This window comes from Branchiostoma lanceolatum, chromosome 1 (assembly GCF_035083965.1).
Source record: "Branchiostoma lanceolatum isolate klBraLanc5 chromosome 1, klBraLanc5.hap2, whole genome shotgun sequence".
Lineage (NCBI taxonomy): Eukaryota > Metazoa > Chordata > Leptocardii > Amphioxiformes > Branchiostomatidae > Branchiostoma > Branchiostoma lanceolatum.
The window spans coordinates 10,941,468-10,962,558 of NC_089722.1; the positions used below are offsets into that span (position 1 = coordinate 10,941,468).

The 21,091-nt window shown below is 42.5% G+C and overlaps 3 protein-coding genes across 3 annotated transcripts; 2 read left to right on the forward strand and 1 right to left on the reverse strand.

Annotated features, from left to right (window-relative positions):
- Positions 1–237: 237 nt before the first annotated feature.
- On the reverse strand, positions 238–6,744 carry LOC136433651 (SH3 domain-binding glutamic acid-rich-like protein 2). Its single transcript, XM_066426064.1, has 3 exons — positions 6,517–6,744; positions 3,662–3,838; positions 238–2,386 (listed from the first exon to the last, which is right to left on the reverse strand). Exons 1-3 carry the CDS (start codon positions 6,568–6,570, stop codon positions 2,153–2,155), a joined length of 465 nt encoding a protein of 154 aa, XP_066282161.1. The 5' UTR covers positions 6,571–6,744; the 3' UTR covers positions 238–2,152.
- Positions 6,745–8,111: 1,367 nt separating this feature from the next.
- Positions 8,112–15,825, forward strand: LOC136433628 (uncharacterized). The gene is made up of 12 exons (XM_066426027.1): positions 8,112–8,354; positions 9,428–9,481; positions 9,683–9,729; positions 10,384–10,456; positions 10,724–10,800; positions 11,060–11,152; positions 11,442–11,480; positions 11,798–11,923; positions 12,102–12,178; positions 13,504–13,650; positions 13,794–14,315; positions 14,714–15,825. Exons 1-12 carry the CDS (start codon positions 8,312–8,314, stop codon positions 14,877–14,879), a joined length of 1,464 nt encoding a protein of 487 aa, XP_066282124.1. The 5' UTR covers positions 8,112–8,311; the 3' UTR covers positions 14,880–15,825.
- A 1,019-nt stretch (positions 15,826–16,844) lies between these two features.
- LOC136433617 (golgin subfamily A member 6-like protein 6) lies at positions 16,845–20,712 on the forward strand. Its single transcript, XM_066426014.1, has 2 exons — positions 16,845–17,042; positions 18,191–20,712. Exon 2 carries the CDS (start codon positions 18,371–18,373, stop codon positions 20,165–20,167), a length of 1,797 nt encoding a protein of 598 aa, XP_066282111.1. The 5' UTR covers positions 16,845–17,042; positions 18,191–18,370; the 3' UTR covers positions 20,168–20,712.
- The last annotated feature ends 379 nt before the right edge of the window (positions 20,713–21,091 follow it).

The window sequence follows — 21,091 nt, forward strand, 5'->3', positions numbered from 1 at the left end:
TATGAAGGGCTGGGGAATAGGCTTACCATGAACAGTATTAACTTGTCCACTCTATGCATGTGAAACATTGCATGTAGTATGATGTAGGGCGAGGAGATTTCAGAGGAAGGTGGACCTGTCGAAATTTAAAGTCATGTTTGGGCCCCGTCCAACATACAATCCTACCAACTTTCTGTCTAAGAGCAAATACCAAATAACAGATTCTGTCAAGTGAAAAACACATGTTCGGACAAAGAATCAAAGATGTTTTCAACATTTTTATTACTAAGAATGAGTCATTTTCCTGCACATGAATCAAACTGAGATGTTTTCACAACTCTTTTTCAATGGCCACTCTACAAGGCTAATACCTACATGAATATGGCCTGCCAGAAAAAAACTACCAAGTTTTGTTTTGTATATTGCATCATTATGTATGCGCCTATTTGCCTGGCAGGCATTGCAGAGAAGTATGATCATAGCGCTACACATAACATATAGAATGGCTTGACTTAGCTGACATCGGGTATAAACACTCATCTCTGCTACCATCCTCCTACGCAGAGCTATCCTGCAACATAAACGTTTGCCATTGGTGTATGCTGCAGGGTAGCCCTGTGTATGAGGATGCTCTACTACACAAACTTTAACACAGCACTTCAAACCTCTACATTGTACATAGTTTACAGAGGGAATTCAGTAACAATATTTTTCATCCCTAAATCTGCTCTAAGAATGTTGGAAAAATCAAAACGATTAAGTTTGATAGCCGCCAAACTTTGGTTCTAACATGTTTTCAACGTTCTTGAAAATTACAAAAGGATATATTTGGCTTAGAATTTCCCCTAAACAAGAACATATGTCTATCAAAAAGGAACTTTTTACTATACAAACTCTGAGGAATACAGTAGGAAATACGAGGATCTGCAGACAATTGATTTTGCTGCCTACTTTCTGTATTATAGAACAGCCTACTAGCAAAACCTGCTGTATTGTGCAGGGCTTTGCGAGCACCAATAAATGATTATCATATAATCATGACTGTTGGACCTTGAGTAAAGTACAGCAGAGCATATCGGAGATACATGTACATGCATGGCGTACACAGTAGTTACATGGATCAGCATATAACTGCCCAACAAAAATATCAATGGACTGGCGCATTTCCGGACAGATTTAACCTCTTAAGGTCAATTGGCACATAGAATAAAAACAAAGCTGCTAACATATCTGCTCCTGTGAGATCTTTTTGTGGGAAAACTGGGTCTGGTGTTATTGCCACTATTGGATTCATTGTCATGATACCATTTTCTAACACTACCCATAGTAAAAGTATAACCAGTGGTCAAACAGTACACATTTGGCAAATTGTGACTGATAATTTTTGACACACAGATGGTTAAAAACACAACAAATTTATAAGAGGTGGACAACATAAACAAAAATCCTTTCTATTTGGTGGCTGGTTCCAAAGTGTAGTGAGTGAGACAAAAAGGAATGGCCCTAACTGCAGTGTGTTACTTTCACTGAGTAATACACTTTTCTATACGAAATAATCTCCGTAAAAGTATCTGTGGTCTCCTTACTTAAATCTGTTTCCCAATAGATTCCATATGACGTCGTTTCAAGAGCTGCTTCTGTCAAAAACATATAAAATATCTTTAGAATTCTCTTCAAAGAACAGAGAAAAATCTAAAATAAAAATTGCTGAAATGTGCAAACAGCAAATTAAAGGTGTGCAAACTAGCAACAATCCTACAGAAGGCCCCTGTATCTATTCAACTGCCTTGCATCATTATCCAACTTTTGATTAAACAAACGGCCACATCTTACTGAGATATCATACTCCAACAGGCGTTTGGCAAGAAGGCCCCACTACATCAATCCCTTATCCAATACGCTGCCATCCTACATAGGTAACACCTTCAGTCTCAATCTCAAACAACGTCTGTTGTTCACAAATTTCACACATGCTTCTGTCAAAGAACTTATATGTACTAATTACCATTTTAATTACGGGTCCTTCCGTAACTAGACAAACTATTGCAAACCCCCTTTCTTGGACACTTTGCAATGTTAGTATTGTTGGTGCTTTGCGAGGACAGCTGGTTGGACCTTACGGGATGGCAGCGTTTGTGTTGATGAGGCCAGAAGTACCGCAGAGCTAATTTGTTTATTCATCTTCCGTGGGTTCCTCTTCCTCCTTTGTCTCTTCTTCTTTTGTTTCTTCCTCCTCTGCAGCTGGTGCCTCGTTCTCTGCCTTTTCTTCTTCTTCCTCCTTCTTTTCTTCCTCCTCTTCCTCCTCCCCCTCTCCTCTGAACTTGATCTTCTCTCCTGCTGGTTTGTCTAGTTTCAGGAATTCGTAGACCTGTTCGTTCTCCTTGGCCACCTCAAACTCTTCCCAACCCTGCAGAATTCAAACAAAAGCATTTTACCAGCAAGTCCTGTCTAATGGTTCATCACAGTTCACTTCAGTCTGACAGCATAATTCATATGGACCTAAGTAGACAAGGATGTTTGTGCAAAGAATAGAGAAATATGTATGAGTGTGTAATAGATCATATATAATATATTATAAATCAATTATGCTAGGTGATCTTAACTTTTTTTTTCACCATTTGCCCAAGCCTCCTGATTAGAATATCTCATACAGACGTAATTGCCTGTAGTATTTCATGTATCGTTAAGGTGAGTCGGTGTAAGGCCGTGACCTTTAACCTGTGATGTCATCTTCCTCCTTTATCATTATGACATCACTCCTCCCTATAGACTGGTTCCTCTGGGCTTATACCATTTTATCACCATTTAGCCATTCGTGATTACTGCCAATGGAATTAAGTATTTCTGGGAATAACTGACTTCAAAATTTTAGTCTAAGAGTTCTTTTCAAGCCTTTCAGACAGCTCGCTACAAATGGGTGCTACTTCTACATTTAAGTTAATGAAGTCACGCTCTTTCCTCTTCCCACTGCCTGTTGTACATCAAACCTTTTTCCTTTCCCATTCCACACATTTTTATCTAAATCCCAGAAACAACTGATTGAACTAGGGGAGCCTCTATCAGCACCCATTTAGGACCATTACCAGACAACTGGACACCATGGGAGGTGACTGGCATCCCCAGGGACAACGAGACAAGAAGAAATACACTACCATCTTTAGCAATGTTTCTGTGATACACTGTAATACACCTGTAACGCACTGTAATACACTGTTATACACAGCAGCTGAGGTTTGGATCAGAACTGGCTGTGAATACATCATACCTTGCCTCTTCAAAATGTCTCATTTTTTTCTCTCAAAAATATCACATTTCGCTTTCCAGTTGGTTTTGACTAAATCTCCTTTTTTCATTTCCATACATTATTTCTAACAAAGATAGAATTTTAGGGGATCTAAGACTAGTCTTTCTTCATACTTACAACCAATCTCATCAAAGAAGGTTCCAGATGCTTGCAGTCTTTTCCAATGTAATTGCCCCATAACACATTATAGATTTCTTATCACAACAATGTGAAGTGGTCTGGAGAAACGACATCTGTTCTTAGTCAGGCCACAGTGGGTTTGAAGTACATTTGGTTCTTATCAAGAATTTTGAATCTTGGCTCCATTTCTGCTTCTCTCCAAAGTGTTTTAAAGTGACAGGTGCACACAACTCCACACGACCATGACAGTGTACCTACCCCACAGTACTCCTCTCCGTTGAAGATCTGGGGTGGGAGTGGTTTTCCCTTCTCCGGTTGTTTGCTGTTTGTCCACATGAACTGTCTGGCGTCATCATCGATGGACACGTCGATCATGTCGTGTTCGATCTTCATCCCTCCTATGATGTCCAGAACATCCTGCTGGTGTTTCCTCAACTACAAAACAACAAACCAGTTAAACAACGAGTCAACATCATTTCTTGAAGTGGGGGGGTGAATGTTTCTGCTGTCATTATACAAGTAATTTCCCTGTGCACCTCGAAATACTGCAAATATCCATTCATTTTCCTTTCATTTCCCTGGAATTGAAATGAAAGCTTGTCTGAAGCAATTCTCATGCATGTAACTCGATTATTTCATTAGGGCGTGATGCAGCAATACCACATATTGATGCCGGAGCATTACAACAAAGGATGCAAAAGGACATTATCGGCAAACTGCCGACTCCAATTACAGCTACAAATCATGAAATCAGCATTGTTCAAATCCGCAGACTGTACTTTTAGAGCTGTAAGGTTTTAATGGATCAAAACATATCTACAATGAATTATTTACAGCTAAATTACAACATGTTCATTTAGTACAATGTGGCTATTTAATGATATGGCCAGAAGTAATCTATTAGATTGATTTTCCTTAAAACCAAGCTTAGAGAATGTACTGCTTTTAGTGGGATTACAACAGTGATGGTTTCCATTTAACTTTGTAGGGCAGGCCTAGGAGGGAGAGGTACAGGTAATTCTAGATAATGAGGAGGAGCACACAAGTGACATGCAGACAACAGTGTTTGATTACTTGTGTAGGGAGGTGGGGACCAATTCATCATGACAACTGCCCCAGGACAAGTCATTTTACCAGTCCTAGCACAAAGTACATTACAACCTACAGTTTACTACCTGCATTGTGCATTGTGTTTTCCTTTGAATATCACATTACTACAACTCTAGTTTACCCTTTTATAAGGCTAAGGTTAAGCAGAGGGAGTTGTTCAGAATACCAAACAAGAACAAGATCTAAACAAGAAACATTAATTTCACTTCCCTGTAGTTTAGATATATCAACAATGACAGTATGGATTATTTGGAAATACATTTGTATATATATATTGTATATGTGAGGATTGAAGGGTTTTCAGGAATGCTGAAAATTTTGTATGCTTTACCACAAACTTTGAGCTAAATAAACAATTGTTGCGGAAGTATCAAAGCACGGAGGCCTCAAGAGATTCCACACATTTCTTACAGCATTGTCTTCCTAAGATTTAAGTGGTTGCCAAACTACTTTTTTCTGATTTTAATGACTTATAACAATAAATAGTACAGCAAGTTACTTTTTTTTGTAGGGACTTCATTTTGCGATTAGAAGGGGAAAGGAGGTATTGCTGTGTTTTATATTTGGAGATACAAGACAGACTGTAGTACAGTAGTAATACAATCATTGAATGGAAACCCATATTTGCAGTCTCATGCATTCACGGTGGAGGGGTCACTGCGAGTTTCTGTGACAATCACTGAAAGAAAATAACTGGGAATATTTCAAGATTTACAGTACTTGGTTTGATCACTGATTAGAAGAACAGAATTTCTACACGTTCCCTCCTACGTGTCTAGACATAGATTCACAGAATTGTTTTGAACCTGTACAGAACAGGTGTATTATACCAGATGGCAGTTTAACAGCTATACAACGGAGGTTCAGATCTTAAGAGTCTGTCATTTAGAAAATACAATACAAACAGAGCCAGACAGCCATGACAGCTAGGGAGAAGTGAAGACTGTTGTTTTTGAGTCCAGACAAAGAGGAAGTGTGGTGTCTGGACTCGCACTGTTTACACTTGTGATCCGCACATGACTGAGAGGTGACGTCAACACCCGAGTCATCTTTTGTTCAAGTAATGGCTGTAATGATGGGGTCTCGAGGAAAAACAGACACTGATTATCTGCAACAAAGGGCAAAGCATACACTGGGATATGTAGCTAGGGATATGTGCAATGGAGTGGAACTATCACAACATAAACAGGATCAATGTTTTGAATGATGTCATCGCCACAGGAGTAACGTTACTGCTGTTGATATGTAATTTTTCAAAACTGTGAAAATTACATCAAAATTATCTAACGTTAATTAGAGGGATTTTTACAAGCCGATCTGTGGCACAAATTTTGCCTCATGATCACACTCAGTCACAGCTGAAGGAAGTAAGATTTGGATCACAGGCGTTACACTTCCTCTGTGGACTAATATGGCCCTGGTCTATTTTTCTGTGCTCGCTTATCGTGCAATCTTCCACTGTTCCCGTTCCCTTGGGTGTGTGTAAGACGGATACTCCAGACGATAGGCAGCCAGCTGACTGTACACGAATACCAGTAACGTTAGGTTTGTATGGGCCAAGGTTCGTTTGTTTACAAATATATGAGAGGCCCCCTTAAAACGTCTGACAGATAACGTACAATTTACACGCATCTCGTCCGTGATTATATTTGATCTGGAAAGATAAACGAAGCACGGCTACGATCTGTAGTCCATGCAAATAATTGCCATTCCGATCCAGTCTCATTGCTCGCAAGGGAGGGGGAGGGGGGCGACACAAATATCCTGTTCCACAAAACTTGACACAGGTCACTTTACTTTCAAATCTTGACCTGACGGGTTTGTTTATCAATGAATGCAATCGACCAAAGGCCTACTCTGAGTGCCCATGTAACATTGCTGTTATAAGTATTACAACTGCATTGCATACAAACTAATCACATACAGGCATAGGCTGTACAGTACCGCCTTGTTTCGGTAGTATATGCGGAAGTTTCTAGTAGAAGCCCCTCCCAACATCCTACCTGAGTTGACGCGGAAACGCCAGTTATATAGACCTTGATCACCATCTTCGTCATAGATTACGGAGAGGAGACGCCACAGCAAAGCCTGCAGACCAGCACGAGCTGAGAATCGAGCTTGAGATGTCGCCGATGGCTCCGATGTCTGGCGGATTGCGGTCGGCTTGCTAACCCAAAGATGGACGATCGCGTCTCTTCACTTCCTGTATTGGTCAGATCGAGGCTGGTTTGATGACGTCAGGGGCTTCAAATTTCAGCGCGTTTTCTGCGACCAGAACTTTGAGGATAAAATGATAGTGAAAAAGAAGATAGATAAACTGTATCGAGAACAGTTTTCACGGTCTATTTCTTAACAATACATAACATAACGTTCATTAAAAAAATTTAAAGTTTTGGTTTACGTTCAAATGATGATCAAACAATAACAATACAAATCGAAGGATGTAAAAATCACCTCTGTGACATCACAATTAAGTATACCTTGACAACACTTGTTTGTATATATATCAAACTAGAATAAGTCCCTGGGATTTAACTGGAAAGGTTTGGTACAGCTGACAAAACCACTGCAAACGGTGACTGAAGGTGAAGGTCAGTCATAATTCGCTCTTATCACTTTATATCTGAGACTCCATTCGCACAGTTAAATTGTATACTGTGGCGGCAGTCCCACTTTAGCGGCATCAGTTCCAAAATGTGTTTTCTATAAGCAGTCAGTGAAATTTTTATTGTTCTTTTTTTTTTCTTTTCAAATGTGGACTCGCCAGTATAGTATAGTATCAGACTAAGAATGTAACGTTACCGTTAACCTCCAACTCCTTTTTTCGGTTGCTGGTATTCTTATATAATTCAAGTTCACTACTTAACGTTAACTAGAGTTCCACGACCTCATGCCTTTGCTACATGATGCTAATTTTCGAGTGACATATATTTAATGTTTCTCATTATGCAAATATGAATGACCCTATTTGCATTAATCGTATCAGTTGATCATCTTCTCTAACCAAATAGCACAATTTGTTCAAAGTATGAACGTCTTCTCCCGGCAAAGAAGGCTATTGTAGCATCTCCTCATAAGTTAGGTAAATGGTCCCTCATTTGCATGATTTATGTCTATTAATCTCCACATCTACTTAACTACCAAATGCTGCAATGGACAACCCATCCAGGCGTTCTCGAGTTCTCGTGGTGACAGACAGACAGACAGACAGACAGACAGACAGACAGACAGACAGACAGACAGACAGACAGACAGACAGACAGACAGACATAAACACGGATGCTGTGCAAAACATAACCTTCTCGGCGAAGGTAAAACAATCCACACATCACTTTTTCCTACACCATATCAAAACCACCATCCATAAACTACAACTAATGGTCTACCCCTTGCATAGTCACCTTGGGGGGAAGACGAAGAATGGGCACCGACATCTATTTTGATTCACCCCGTTATGGGGTCTTCCCTTCTCATGTTGCGACCCCTAACGCCCACATTTGCCACCTGCCATGCATCTAGAGCCTTTCCATGCCCCTGCCCTGTAAATAGGATCATACATTAGGGTCCACTCAGATGTATTTCTCTCAAAACAAACTTGAAAATGTTGAGAAAGAAAACTGTCAAAAGTACAGCAAGTAGAAGTGTTGTTTACCTTATGAATGAATGCTTTAGATTAAATGTTAAGTTGCATATGCGACTGTCCAGGTTCACAACACCCCTACCTGCGTGAGTTGGTGGTTCACCCCCGGTGTTGAGGGCACTGTCCTGCGCAAGAGGGCCGAGGAGTCGTCTGCCATCATGCCTGCCTTCGTGTCCGAAGCATCGGTGTCACACAACGCACGTAAGTACTAACGTTACCATTCCTGACTGACAACAAAGCAAACATTGGTTCGTGTAGCGGTGGTAACAGGACTGAGGACCTTTTAGTGATCTAAATAGCGGCCTGGGTATCAGGACCAGCGGATGACGCCATGTCCCCTATCGCAAGGTCGAACCATGAGACAGTACCGGTACTGACTAAAGAGTCTTCCGTGGTTTCATCGTAGTTAAAGTAGCTAAGAACCAAGGTATTTCATATCCATATTTTCCCTTAAAATCTCTAAAACATATTCATAGATGCATTGTCATGAACAATATCACGATGTTATGAAATACAATATGGACGGCTAGACCGGCCAGTGTGACGTTCCCCATGATGGACGGAACCCCGAATCCAGTCCTTTTGCAATCCGTGTACCATGCATATATGGCGACCCACTCTTCTCAGTTCCGAAATGTCAGGACTCGTTATAACAGTGTCACGTGAGTAGCTGAAAACTAAAAAAAGGCCAGGACTAGCCTGAGGGACTGACCAGTCCAATGTCTAGATTGAAAGTTTGTTTTGAAACTTGACCTTGACTCATTCAAACTAAAGCCAAAGTTAAGAGCGCCGGCCCACCCCGCCTCCTATTGACATTCTTCAAGCATACAGTCTGAGTATACATAGCGTCTCTACCTAATTACTGGAGTGGCATTTACGCCCACAAAGCACACAAAGGGGAAAAACAGCTGACAGCTTGGCAGGTCTGATCTGCGGCTCGGTCGTGGGTGACGGTCACGTGATTAGTTGGCGTCCAACACCCACTCTGTGTTAGCAACATCATTTTAAACCCAGCTGCATGCAGCGTTCACGTTTCTTAAACACTGACGAAATGAATATTCAACATCTTGGTGTAAAAATTGACAACTGACCCAAGGAGAGACTATAGACCCTGGAAACGACAAAATTATACATCCTACCAGCGTTCCAGCATGACACAAATTGTGATGAAATCACTCACTTGCAAGTCACACTTATCGCGACCAATGAAAATATGATTGGCATAATAGTCAAAGAGCTTGTATAACTGCTCATTTTCCGTTGTTGTGTTACAGCATATATCGATCCACAATGGCCGCGTGGTGTGCTGCTATACCAGCCAATTCCAGGTAGTGTGGCAGTGCCCCTCCCATATCCAACCTTTATGATATCTAAACAATATCAACTTTTGTAAAATGTTAAGATACTAAGTGCATTCGTGTTTTTTTAATTCTATTTCTGCATGCATCAATCCAATCATTTCATGTCTTTGGACAAGCTGGTCGTTTGTTTGTTTAACACAAAAATGCGTTTTGTTTTCTTTTCCGTAGATTCACAGATGACCCTTAATGACAACGCCAACTGTCTGGCGGTGAAAGTAAGACGATAATTTACTAACGTTAATTTTTTCATCTTATTAGTGCCTATAAGCATGTTAGCTATGAATACGCCATTACCGAATCACGAAGGAAATGGTACATACGCTAGTACATGGAGAAGAGCCAGCTACCATAGAATTGAACCATGCTGAAAGATGTTGTTCTCATAATAATAATAATAATAATAATAATAATAATGATAATGATAATGGTTTGTATTGGTCAGAAATTACCCGCAATGACAGCATTTCTAGCGCTGAATTGATGCAGGGTATTACAGATTTCACACACTACACAACATATATGATATCTTATCCACACTTGCATTTTGTGGAACCCAAGGGTCTGGGCGGCTGCCATTCGGCGCCACCAGGTGACCTCAATACGACTTTCCCCAAGCGAAGTCAGGTACCCATTTACACCTGGGTGGAGTGAGGAAAGTCGTGTAAAGTGCCTTTCCCAATGGCACAAGATCGGTGACATGACAGGATTCGAACTCGGGACCTCTTGGTTCTGAGTCGAACACTCTGCCGTTGCAACACACGACCCCACAATATTTATATATCCCATCCCTTTACAAAATGTTGGTAGCCGCGACCTTAGGGACAGGTTGACTTTTTTTTAAATTGCACATTGTATACCTTATGTACCAGGCACTACTGCACATGAACGACTTGGACTTCAAAGTGGCGTCGAGGACGAATGCCGAGGATATGTCGCCTACAGGTGAAGTAGTATCAACTTTGGATCTTCATTTTCTGGTTTTACATTTGCGCTTTTATTACTAGTCGTGCAATGCACTGCTACTGGGTAAAAGAATCGTCTAGTATCTTACTGATAATTAGGTTTTGAAAGACTATATTAAAGCAGTGTGAAACACAAAATCATGCCAAAAATTTCAGCAGCAAAACACCAGCACTTTGATCCGAATCTAGTGTTTCTACTGTATACCTGACGGTGTGTTTGATGACCCATCCCTCACGCTTGCCACAGGTAAGGTCCCGTTCCTGCGGGCGGATAAAGACCTGGTGGCGGAGTGGGAGCCCATCATGGCGTTTGTCAACGCCAAGGTAAGGACCTGCAAGACTGCATTGATATGGATAACACTTGTCACATCTTCTCCATGAATAAATGGCCACAATGTCTGATGTCAAAATTGACCCGTTTGACCCTACCTGGGTAATAGTTGTATACATTTAGATACGGCATCTTCTTTTATCTATATTGACAAGTTCATTTGTCAAACTCAGTACTAGTGTTTAAGAGACCACTGATGCAAGAAACAAATGATGGTTGTTTATTTCTTTGTGTTGTTTATTCGTTTGACAGAAGTACAATCTGGGCAGCCATCTGGAGCTGTGGCAGAAGGCGGAGATGAAAGCCTACATGTCATTGGTGGAGAATGTGCTGAAACCGGCAGAGGTATGATATGGAGTATAGTAGACGTCGATCGGGGAGGCTAACAAGTCCCTTCTTAAGTAAGAATGTGAAGAAAACTTGACAAAGGTTAAAGGCACGCCGAAAGTAAGTGACAGTAATACTGCATACACGCCCAGGCGAAAAGAGGCTGCACATGCACCGGACGCACGGCTGTGAAAAATTAGGTCGTCTGTAATTTGTGTCGACGTCAATGCGAGGCCAGCGGGTTACATGTCCTGTTACGGTTTACACATACTTTATTGATGATTCACATGTTTTCATCCCATTACAGCTGTGGTCATCGTGGTGTGACGAGGAAACGGCATATCAGGTAGGCACTCAATATCATGAATACGTCCCGACCATATCTGACAACTCTCGTTTGTTCCATTTATCAAACGTCAATTTTAGTTGGACATAAACACACACTAGAACTGCCCTCTAGTGAAGCAAAAGCTTGAAAGCAGTTCAGCACCAAGGACATGGCATGTTGTAATGACACTATTGATGATATCGCCGTCCCTCTGTGACTGTGTGTGCGTGCGTGTGCCATGGGGCGTCCTGGGACCTATCTAGGTTAACAGATCACGGGCATCACGTTCTATGACGTTGTATCTGTACTACCACATGACCTACGCCTCCCTGCAGGTGACGAAGCCCCGTTACGGGTCGCCCTACCCCTGGCCGTTGAACAGTCTGCTGGCGCGGAGGAAACAGCGGGCGGTCTGGACCATCGTGAGGGCGCTCGGATGGAGGGACAAGACTGCGGAGAAGGTACGGGCTGAATCTTTCAGGTCGAACGTCTAGCGCCAGGAAATACATGTAGTTGATGTTCCTAACTGTGGTGACAATTCTCTCCACTGAAAGAATTCGATATCAATATCAATATAGTATTACGATTCCATGTATTGTATATGTAACATGTTCTCATCAATGTATTTTTTCCTGCTAGGTGTATGACGAGGTGAATCGTTGTTGCCTGGCCCTGTCCAACAGACTCGGAAGCAGTAATTACTTCTTTGGACACCAGTAAGTACATCTATACACATCGTAGCCAAGCTCGTCATACTTTGTGTCAGCAAGGCAGTCATTGCAGACATACATGTTCATATGAAGGCCCGGCTATTCTTCTGTATCAACCATACTTATATTCCCCTTCCAGTGGGAAGGGGGATATATTGTTTTTGCTGGCCTGTTCTTCTTCTTCTTCTTCTTCTTTCTTTTTCTTCTGCCAAAAACCAAGTAGATGTGCGGTGGTAGGTCTACTAATGGTATTGCAGTAAGTTACATGTACCTTATGTTACATGGTACGGATGTTATATTTGAGATGTAGGTACCAATAGGAAAGGTGAATACACCTGGCAATAAATTATGCTAATGAGGGCCTAATTTGCATAATGTATGCATAAACTTGTATGTACCTTATGTTACATGGTACGGATGTTATATTTGAGATGTAGGTACCTATGGGAAAGGTGAATACACCCGACAATAAATTATGGTAATAAGGACCTAATTTGCATAATTTATGCAGGAACTTGTATTTCCCTTACCGTAAAAGCTGCGGATGTCATATTTGAGATGTAGGTACCTTTAGGAAAGGCGAACACACCTGGCCATGAATTATGCTAATGAGGACCTCATTTGCATAATTTATGCATACACTTGTATTTCCCTTACCGTAAAAGCTGGGGATGTGATCTTTAAGATGTAGGCACCATTAGGAAAGGTGAATGCACCTGGCCATAAATTATGCTAATGAGGACCTCATTTGCATAATTTATGCAGAAACTTGTATTTCCCTCACCTTAAAAGCTGAAGATGTCATATTTGAGATGTAGGTACCTTTAGGAAAGGTTATCACACCTGGCCATGAATTATGCTAAAGAGGACCTCATTTGCATAATTTATGCATAAACTTGTATTTCCCTCACCTTAAAAGCTGAAGATGTCATATTTGAGATGTAGGTACATTTAGGAAAGCTGAGATATCATATTACCGTAAAAACTGAGATATCATATTTGCGATGTAGGTACTTTAAGGAAAAGTGAACACACCTGGCCATGAATTATGCTAATGAGGACCTTATTTGCATAATTTATGCATAAAGTCGTATTTTCCTTACCGTAAAAGCTATGGATGTCATATCTGAGATGTAGGTACCATTAGGAAAGGTCAGAAAACCAGGCCATAAATTATGTTAATGAGGGCCTCCTTTGCATAATTTATGCAGAAAATTCATAATACCCTTACAGTCAATGCTAAGGATGTCATATTTGAGGTGTAGGTAATGGGAGGGGAATATCCTGCATTTTCCCGAAAATGTTGCCATTCTAGTTTCTGTATGTTTCAGTCAGCCCAACAAAGCCATCAACGGAACAAAGGCCCCTTTAAATAGACAGCAAGCCGAGGACAAGGAACAAGCACCTGAGTCGGAGAGCCAACAGAAAGCGCCATCTGATGGAAACAAGATGAAAAGCAAGCTAGGCGGAAGGCGCAGGTGTGTCAACACCTTTCTCAACTCCTAGATCCTGTTCTACAGTTTATGCACTGTTTCCTTACGCGCTGTTTTCTCACACACCTATAAATGGGATCTTTTGAGGCGTCTGTCTTTTCGTTGACGATGTTTTGATTCTCTCTTAGATGGCCGAAGATCTACGTGGACAAGCAGAAGTCAGTCGAGGAGGTCGAGTTCGTGGAGAAGACGTACGAGGAGGACATGGATGGCATCGTGACGGAGTCGGTCTCCACGTCAATCATCGAGCAGAGGCAGGACAAGAAGGCGACGAGAGGCACCGCTGACTCCCTCCGGCCCTCGCGCAAACAGAACGGCATCGTCGGCAGATGGAACCCCGAGGGATCTGTGGAGAAAAGGAACAACTCTTCTGAGGAAAACACGTCCCGTGTAGGCCGGGAGAACCAGATCAACTCTGCCGTCAAGGCGGAGAAAGAGTCGAAGGCGCAGGCGGACCAGACGTCTGACGTCACTACGCCACAGCAGAACGGCTCTGCCATCAATAAAGATGGCGGCGATGGGAAGGACCTGAGCGCCCAGAAAACGGCTAACGGCCCGGTGTCGGCTCGGCAGAACGGCAGATACAGCCCGCAGAGCAGTAAGGATGTGTTCGCTATGGTACATCAGGAGGAGAGGGACGATGGCACTAAGTAAGTCATTCATGGTATTGTCAAGTTGTCAAAGCTGGAAGAATACATAGAGGTACACACAAAATAATGTATCTTATGGACCTGATTATGGTCAAAGAATCTGGCTAAAGAACTTGCTAAAAGTTTTGTGTTATGAAATAACTTACGTTGACTGGCTGAAATCAAATGTTTCTGCTTGTTGCCTATGTGGTGGAAAAAGAGTATATTTAGACGATTCTCTTTGTCATTGCAACAATGTCAATCCCACAACACTTACCCCTACCTAGGTGCTTACCTTTCTTATAACTGCAGTTCTGAACCCGAATCAAAAAATGAACGTAAACGGTCTTTTCATTGCATATAAAACATTATTTTCTATAGATGATTAATGGTTTTCTATTGACGTATTTACCCACCAGGCCCACCGAGTTGGACGCGTTAGTGTTCGGCCACCTCCACTCCCTCCTGGCGCCGGACCTGAGCCACCCCAGACTGCAGCAGGCCGTCCAGCAGCACGGCAACCTCGCCGCCTTCTGCCACAGGGTGGCCAGGAAATACTTCAGCCACAAGGACGACTCGCTGTAGCCGGGAACTTTTCACATACACTGTGGCATCATGTAATATCCAAGCAGATCTATCGGTGGCAATGAAAGCATTATTCGCCACTCGGTGCCAATGGCAGCAATACAATACTGCTTTTGCCCTTTGGATACTGTCATTGTCACCGATAGATCTGCTTGGAGATTAGGCATCATACAATGATCTTTATTTCACGCAGATCATGACTGGCTACCGTTATGTGACTAACTTTGACATAACGTGCTACATATATCATGGCGACTAAAACAAGAGTATGCAAACATAATAATGTTTAGACTTATAACGAAATTATGAGCAGAAGTTTAAAAATCAATGCTGACCTGAATGTGATAAATATCTAGTTTTATATCCAATGACAGTTTACAACAGCATACACGTTATACCTCTGTAATATTATATGGACCCAAAGACACGTGACGTGAATCAGAGACGTATGTATATTTTTGGAGGCTAGATTTATTGGCCAGTGCGAGATTTGCCGAATAAACCCATGTCTGGCTCATATACGGCTAAATAGTGTTGCAAAAAAGTTTATTTCTTCGACTTGTATGTACATATATATAGCTTGAAACGTCAGCCAAAAAGCATGCAATTTATCGCTGATGATTTGCCAATGGGTTTTTCCATGATTTTAGTTTGTGTTTATTACAACATTATCATGCACTATTATCCAAGCTACAAATGCAAAGATTATCGATGAAGTATGCATCATATCGTTGGAATGAATGTTTTCGTTGTTAGAAATGTCGTTATTTTGTTGCAAGTCCAAGACATTAGCAGTAAGAAGGCAGAACTCTAACGCACCTACTGAGGTAAATAATCACATACTGTGTGGTATTATTAGCCTCGCATTTGAACGTTATGGATGTCTATGAATACTGCTTGGATATCTTTTGCCATCAGCTGTCAATAAAACAGCGGTGAGGAGAAAGACACAGACTTATTCTTGTATAAGGGTGAACAACCTCTGGCGCTTTCAACATAGGTATTTTCAGACGAGTCGCAATGGATCACTGAACAGTGCTAGCAAACTTGAGCTTGTTTATTATTTTTCACCGAGTCTTTCAAATGCTCTCATTGGTTCAAAGCTGTCGTTTGCACAGCCAAGCGTCCTAAAATGTCTGTCTACAAAAACGAAAGAAAAAGAGGCAACGACCCCTGGTGACTTGTCTGTTAGAAGACGCCCTATTCAATGGGGGTATTTTGGTATATTGAACAACTCAACTTGAAGAATGGTAATTCATTGAATATGGCACTCAGAGGTGCTTTATACAAATACACAAGTCCCAATCCTGCCTCTAAAATACCATTAGCAATGTCAACGATGGATTAAATTTGACATACTGAGAAAACTACAGCATGCAATAGGAACATTACCTGCTGTTTTCAGCCTCACTGCCAATGGCGAAGTGAGGCATACCTGTGGCGGTAAGCACCTCTACCATGATTGTGGCATTAGGCGTGTTTATTGGTCCACAGGAATCACTCAATCATCAATTTGGTAAAGCCGTTCGCCGTTACTGGGTTATGTTAGGGAAACGTCACGGAATCAAACAACGGGCCGACAGCTCGAAACAAAGGTTGTGTTTGGATAGGGCCACGTCATGGTCCTCCACACACGGGTCAGCAGGTAGAGGGCTTTTACTCTGGCACAGAGGACCAGACAGGAACCGGAAATATCGGGCTCTAAAGGGGGTTTATGGTTGACCCAAGTTGAGAGGGGATGTTCTCGATCTCGAAGCCGAGCATTCGGTAGCTAGGGTGGCGGTGCGATACTTTGGAAAGTTTTTTGCTAAGAATAATACCATATTTAAAGTTGCGTATATTACGTTACTATGCAGCGTCGCCGCAGTGTGCAATGTCATCTAGTATACATTTAACGTTAGTATTTCTTACGGGGCATGTTTGATGACAATCCAGATGCACCTAGACCCCTCTCAGAACCTCCGCACTTAAAGAGTCAAAATGGTGGCTTGTTGATAGCGACGCTGGTGGTCGCCCTGCACAGATCTTCAACATTACTATTCTATCTCCGTATGACGATAACATGGTTACAGTACCTTCGCTACGGGCCTGGCGCTAACCACTAACAAAGATTTGGCTTCACGATCCAATGTTCTCATCGGATTATGCGGTACATTATTCAAGGTACGTCCATTCATAGCGTTAACACAACAAAAGACCGATTTGTGGGTCATTATTATCCATTAAATACACGCCAGTCGTCGATATGTGTAGAATGGTATAATCGTATCTCAGCGTGGATAACGGTATGTTATTGAAGCGTGTTTGTCGGATCTTTTTGGTACTTTTAAGGCAGGTTCTAACCACGCTTCACCAAGTCGGGAAAGTGTTAGCCTGTTGAAGACAAGTGTGCAAACGTTCTTCAGTGACGTTTGAATGGACTAAGTACGCAGTGCAGGCAAACATGATATGTTTGATTCCACCAAATGTTATTCAACTGTAAATTGGAGAAAAATAGCGACATATTTTGTCAAAAGAAGACAACGTTCGAAATTTATTTTTCGACTCAGCAATGCTTAGACCAATCTGCAAGAAGATGGATGCCCTGATTCGCCTTCATACGTTGCTTAGATGTTTTATTTTCCACTATGGTGAGAACACAGGTTAAAACGTTCAAAAGGAGATGGAGAAACAATCGAAGTCAACATATTTGCTTTGAAATCACCTAAAATATGCATAAGACTTGCAATTTCTATAAGAGGGCCCTTGACATGAGCTGGTAACGCCATTGTTTATGAGCCGGTGCTCTTAGTCACAAAAGAGAAGAGGCTCTTAGCCGTTCCACTCTGAGGCATTAGCGTCACAACTTTACTTCCGTTTGTTTCTTTTTCACTGTTATGGGCCGGAAAATTGAGGGCAGCTCATTCAAGTTTTCCACTAAGTTATGTTTGCTTTGGCTTGGTTATATATCGCCTGCAACAGCAGTCTATACAGAGTGGACTTACACTACAAAACAAATACGTGTAGTGCTTTAGCCAAATATGAAGCGTAATCCTGTTGTACGGCGGTACTAGGTGGAACGTACGTGTTTGCAAAAACCTTTTTACTTCACAAGGGAATAAAGGATTATCAAAACATTCCAGACGGATACAGTCAGTTGTGCAGAACAAACCCATTTTAAATACGTTTATGAAGGTTAGACATCCAGGTAATAATATATGCCAAATGACAGTTACTCAAGCAGTTACTTAAAGTTATTTATTCTCTTTAGTCTATTAATATTCCTGAAACAAATGTACAAACCGATAACCTCCTTGCTTGTCTGTTTGCAGTGAGGACCGTGCATGGAGGCATCGGGCTTCCAATGGACGCTTCAGATAAAGTGTGGAGAATATTCTTCTAAAATATTCTGGACCTGGGACACGTTGTGAGGCAAGTACCAGGTGATCAAAAGGTGGAAGGAAAATTGAGCAACATTCAGGCAGACACAACATCTTGAGAGCACTCGGACGATGACGTCACGCCAGAAGCCGAGGGTGGTTCGGTACCTGGGAACCCGTCCGACCGGAACGAAGTCGACACCGCCGAAGAAACCCGAGTCCCTCCGACTGCAGAAGCTGAAATCGGGCAGCCAGTCAGACTACATCGAGACGGTTACCGAGGAGAGTTCCAGCATGTCGTCTGCGTCGCGTAACCAGTCAGAGGACGAGACCACGGCCGATGTCGCGAACGTAGGAACCACTGGCGACGGCAGGAAATCCTTCAAAGTGTTGAGTGCCAAAGGACAAGCTCACCAGCCATATAAGCTGCAGAAAACCAGGAAAAAGGAGGGACGAGCCGACAAGCCCAGGCCCCAAACCCACCCACCTGAAGTCGTCCAACGCCTTCTGCAGGAGAGGGCTGTGAAAATAACGGACTTGAAGAGCCAGGTGAAGTACTTGAGCGGGAAAATAATCGACGTAGACCACGAGAACGAGCTCTTGAGAGGAGTATTAAAGAAACAAAAGTCAGCTCTGACTAATTTTGAGTCGCCCGACAAATACTTCGCCAGCATGATGAAGCAACACAAAGACGATGTCAGAGAGTTACGAGGAGAAATCAGGGAGGAGAACAAGGGACGTGACCTGGACAAGGAGATCAGCGAGAAGAGCCAGCAGCTGTGGGAGACTAACAGCGAGGTCAGCCGCTTGGAACAGCTCATCGAGAAACAACTGCCGGGGATGGAGGAAGGGCAGAGGAAGCTAGCCAGTGCCGAGGACAGGTTACTCAGGACAACTCAGAAACTGTCCACTCTGGAGAATGAGATAGAGGCGGCGACCAACTTCGGCAGGAAGAGGTACGTGGCAGAGGTAGTCAAACACAAGGAAACTAGAGAATCTGTGACGATAATGGAGGAGGAATGTGAGAAGATTAGGTTGAGAATACGTGAGCGCGAAAAGGAGCTGGAAATTAGGAACATCTATCATCAAAGGATACAACAGGCGCGGAACGGCGTATCCAAGGCAACCACCACAGACGACCTGCGGGAGCACGCCAGATTATGGCGGGAAGCTGAGGAAAGGGAACGCAGAGAAGCAGAGGAAAGGAAAAGAACGGAAGAGAAGGAACGGAAAGAGTTAGAAGAAATTAAACGTTTGGAGGAGGCTAAAAGACAAGCTGAAATCGACAAGATGAAACGGATAGAAGAGTCAGAGAGGAAGCGACAAGAGGAGAGAATGAAACACGAACAGGAGGAGAAGGAAAGAATGGAAAAAGAACTCAGGGAACTGGAAGAGAGGGAACGAAAGGAAAGAGAGAAGAAGGCGCGAGAGGAGCGGAGGAGGAGGGAGAGAGCAGAGAGAGATGCGCGGGAGCGAAAACGACGAGAGAATGAAAGAACGAAGAAACAAAAAGCCAAGCAACGAGCGGAAGAAGAGGCAAGACTAGCACGGGAAGAAGCAGAGAGAAAAGCTAAGGAAGAATCGGAGAGGAAGGCCCGGGAGGAGGCTGAGAGAAAAGCCCGGGAAGAGGCCGAGAGACAGGCCCGAGAGGAAGCTGAGAAACACGCCCGAGAGGAAGCTGAGAGACAGGCCCGAGAAGAGGTGGAGAGAAAGGCCCGCGAGGAGGCCAGAGAGGAGGCCGAGGAAAAGGTTAGGTATCTCCAGGCGCAGCTGAGAAGGGTCGAGACTTTGATAAAGGAAAAGACAGAAGAGTCGCTGAAGAAGAAGAAAGGACACAAAACCAAACGTACGTTCCAAAACTTGCACGCCGGCATGTCTTCACAAGGACCTCTCTCGTCAAGTAGCGGAGCCTCGAATAAGACTAACTAACAGTAAATCATGACATGTAGGGAGGATGCCTTGAGGAAATTAAGAACGTCGCTTACCATTGCCAAGAATAAAAATGATGAAAACAAGAAGGTTATCGTCAGGACTGACATACTCTGTGATGCCTTAAACAATGGAAAATCCTTCGCACTGAAGACCTATTGACCAGTCTGATGTGTGTTCCAACTCGTTTCCAAGTTAAATGGTTGGTAATATTCAGTTGTACAGTCTACGAATTATACAGAGAGAAAGGAATGGCACGAACCTGTGCATATAGTAAGCACATATACTTGCACCTGTCATAGTGTGCCAAAATAGCGCCAAGCCGCCTTTGTGAAGTCACTTGTTCTGTAACCAAGCAACACAAAAGTAAAAGTAGCTACTTGAGTGAAAATATGCATTGAACTGCAATAATGTTAAGCACATCTGAAGCAGCTTTCGAAAGTCTCTAGTAAGACAATTTAAGAGCGTGCGCATGGGCCATGTTAAGAGTCCATGTACGTATAAGTTACCATGACGTTTACTTTGACATAAAAGAATGTCCCATACATTTGTACTCCTGTATTATTTGTGCTTGTGTTTACTTCACTGCCAGGGTGGCCAGGAACAGGGTTATGTAGTTGACATTTAATGAGCTTCTGGGTGAACATGTTTAGTTCTCTAATGATATGTAGGTCTCCTGCTTGTAGTTATTGGTATTTGTGCTCAAAGCAGACCCCAGATTGGTAAATCGTACATTGCAATGCTGACGGTTTTCCCTTTGATAACTTACCATACATAAATCCTGTTGAATGTGGAAATTTGGGGGTAGTGTCTTTTTCAGCACTGTCTTCCACATGCATATATTCAACATTTATACATGACTCTTTTAGGAACTCTTTCTCTACTTTGCAGCAACACTCATTTCTCCATATGGTGAAACTAACA

Excerpts from the sequence above, each read along its gene's own strand:
- LOC136433651 (XM_066426064.1), bottom strand. The coding sequence starts at position 6,570 with ATGACGAAGATGGTGATCAAGGTCTATATAACTGGCGTTTCCGCGTCA. Across the intron at positions 3,839-6,516 it reads GCGTTTCCGCGTCAACTCAG|TTGAGGAAACACCAGCAGGA; the intron begins GTAGGATGTTGG and ends GTTGTTTTGTAG. Across the intron at positions 2,387-3,661 it reads ACGGAGAGGAGTACTGTGGG|GGTTGGGAAGAGTTTGAGGT; the intron begins GTAGGTACACTG and ends TGAATTCTGCAG.
- LOC136433617 (XM_066426014.1), top strand. The coding sequence starts at position 18,371 with ATGACGTCACGCCAGAAGCCGAGGGTGGTTCGGTACCTGGGAACCCGT.
- LOC136433628 (XM_066426027.1), top strand. The coding sequence starts at position 8,312 with ATGCCTGCCTTCGTGTCCGAAGCATCGGTGTCACACAACGCAC. Across the intron at positions 10,457-10,723 it reads CGAGGATATGTCGCCTACAG|GTAAGGTCCCGTTCCTGCGG; the intron begins GTGAAGTAGTAT and ends CGCTTGCCACAG. Across the intron at positions 11,924-12,101 it reads GGGACAAGACTGCGGAGAAG|GTGTATGACGAGGTGAATCG; the intron begins GTACGGGCTGAA and ends TTTTCCTGCTAG.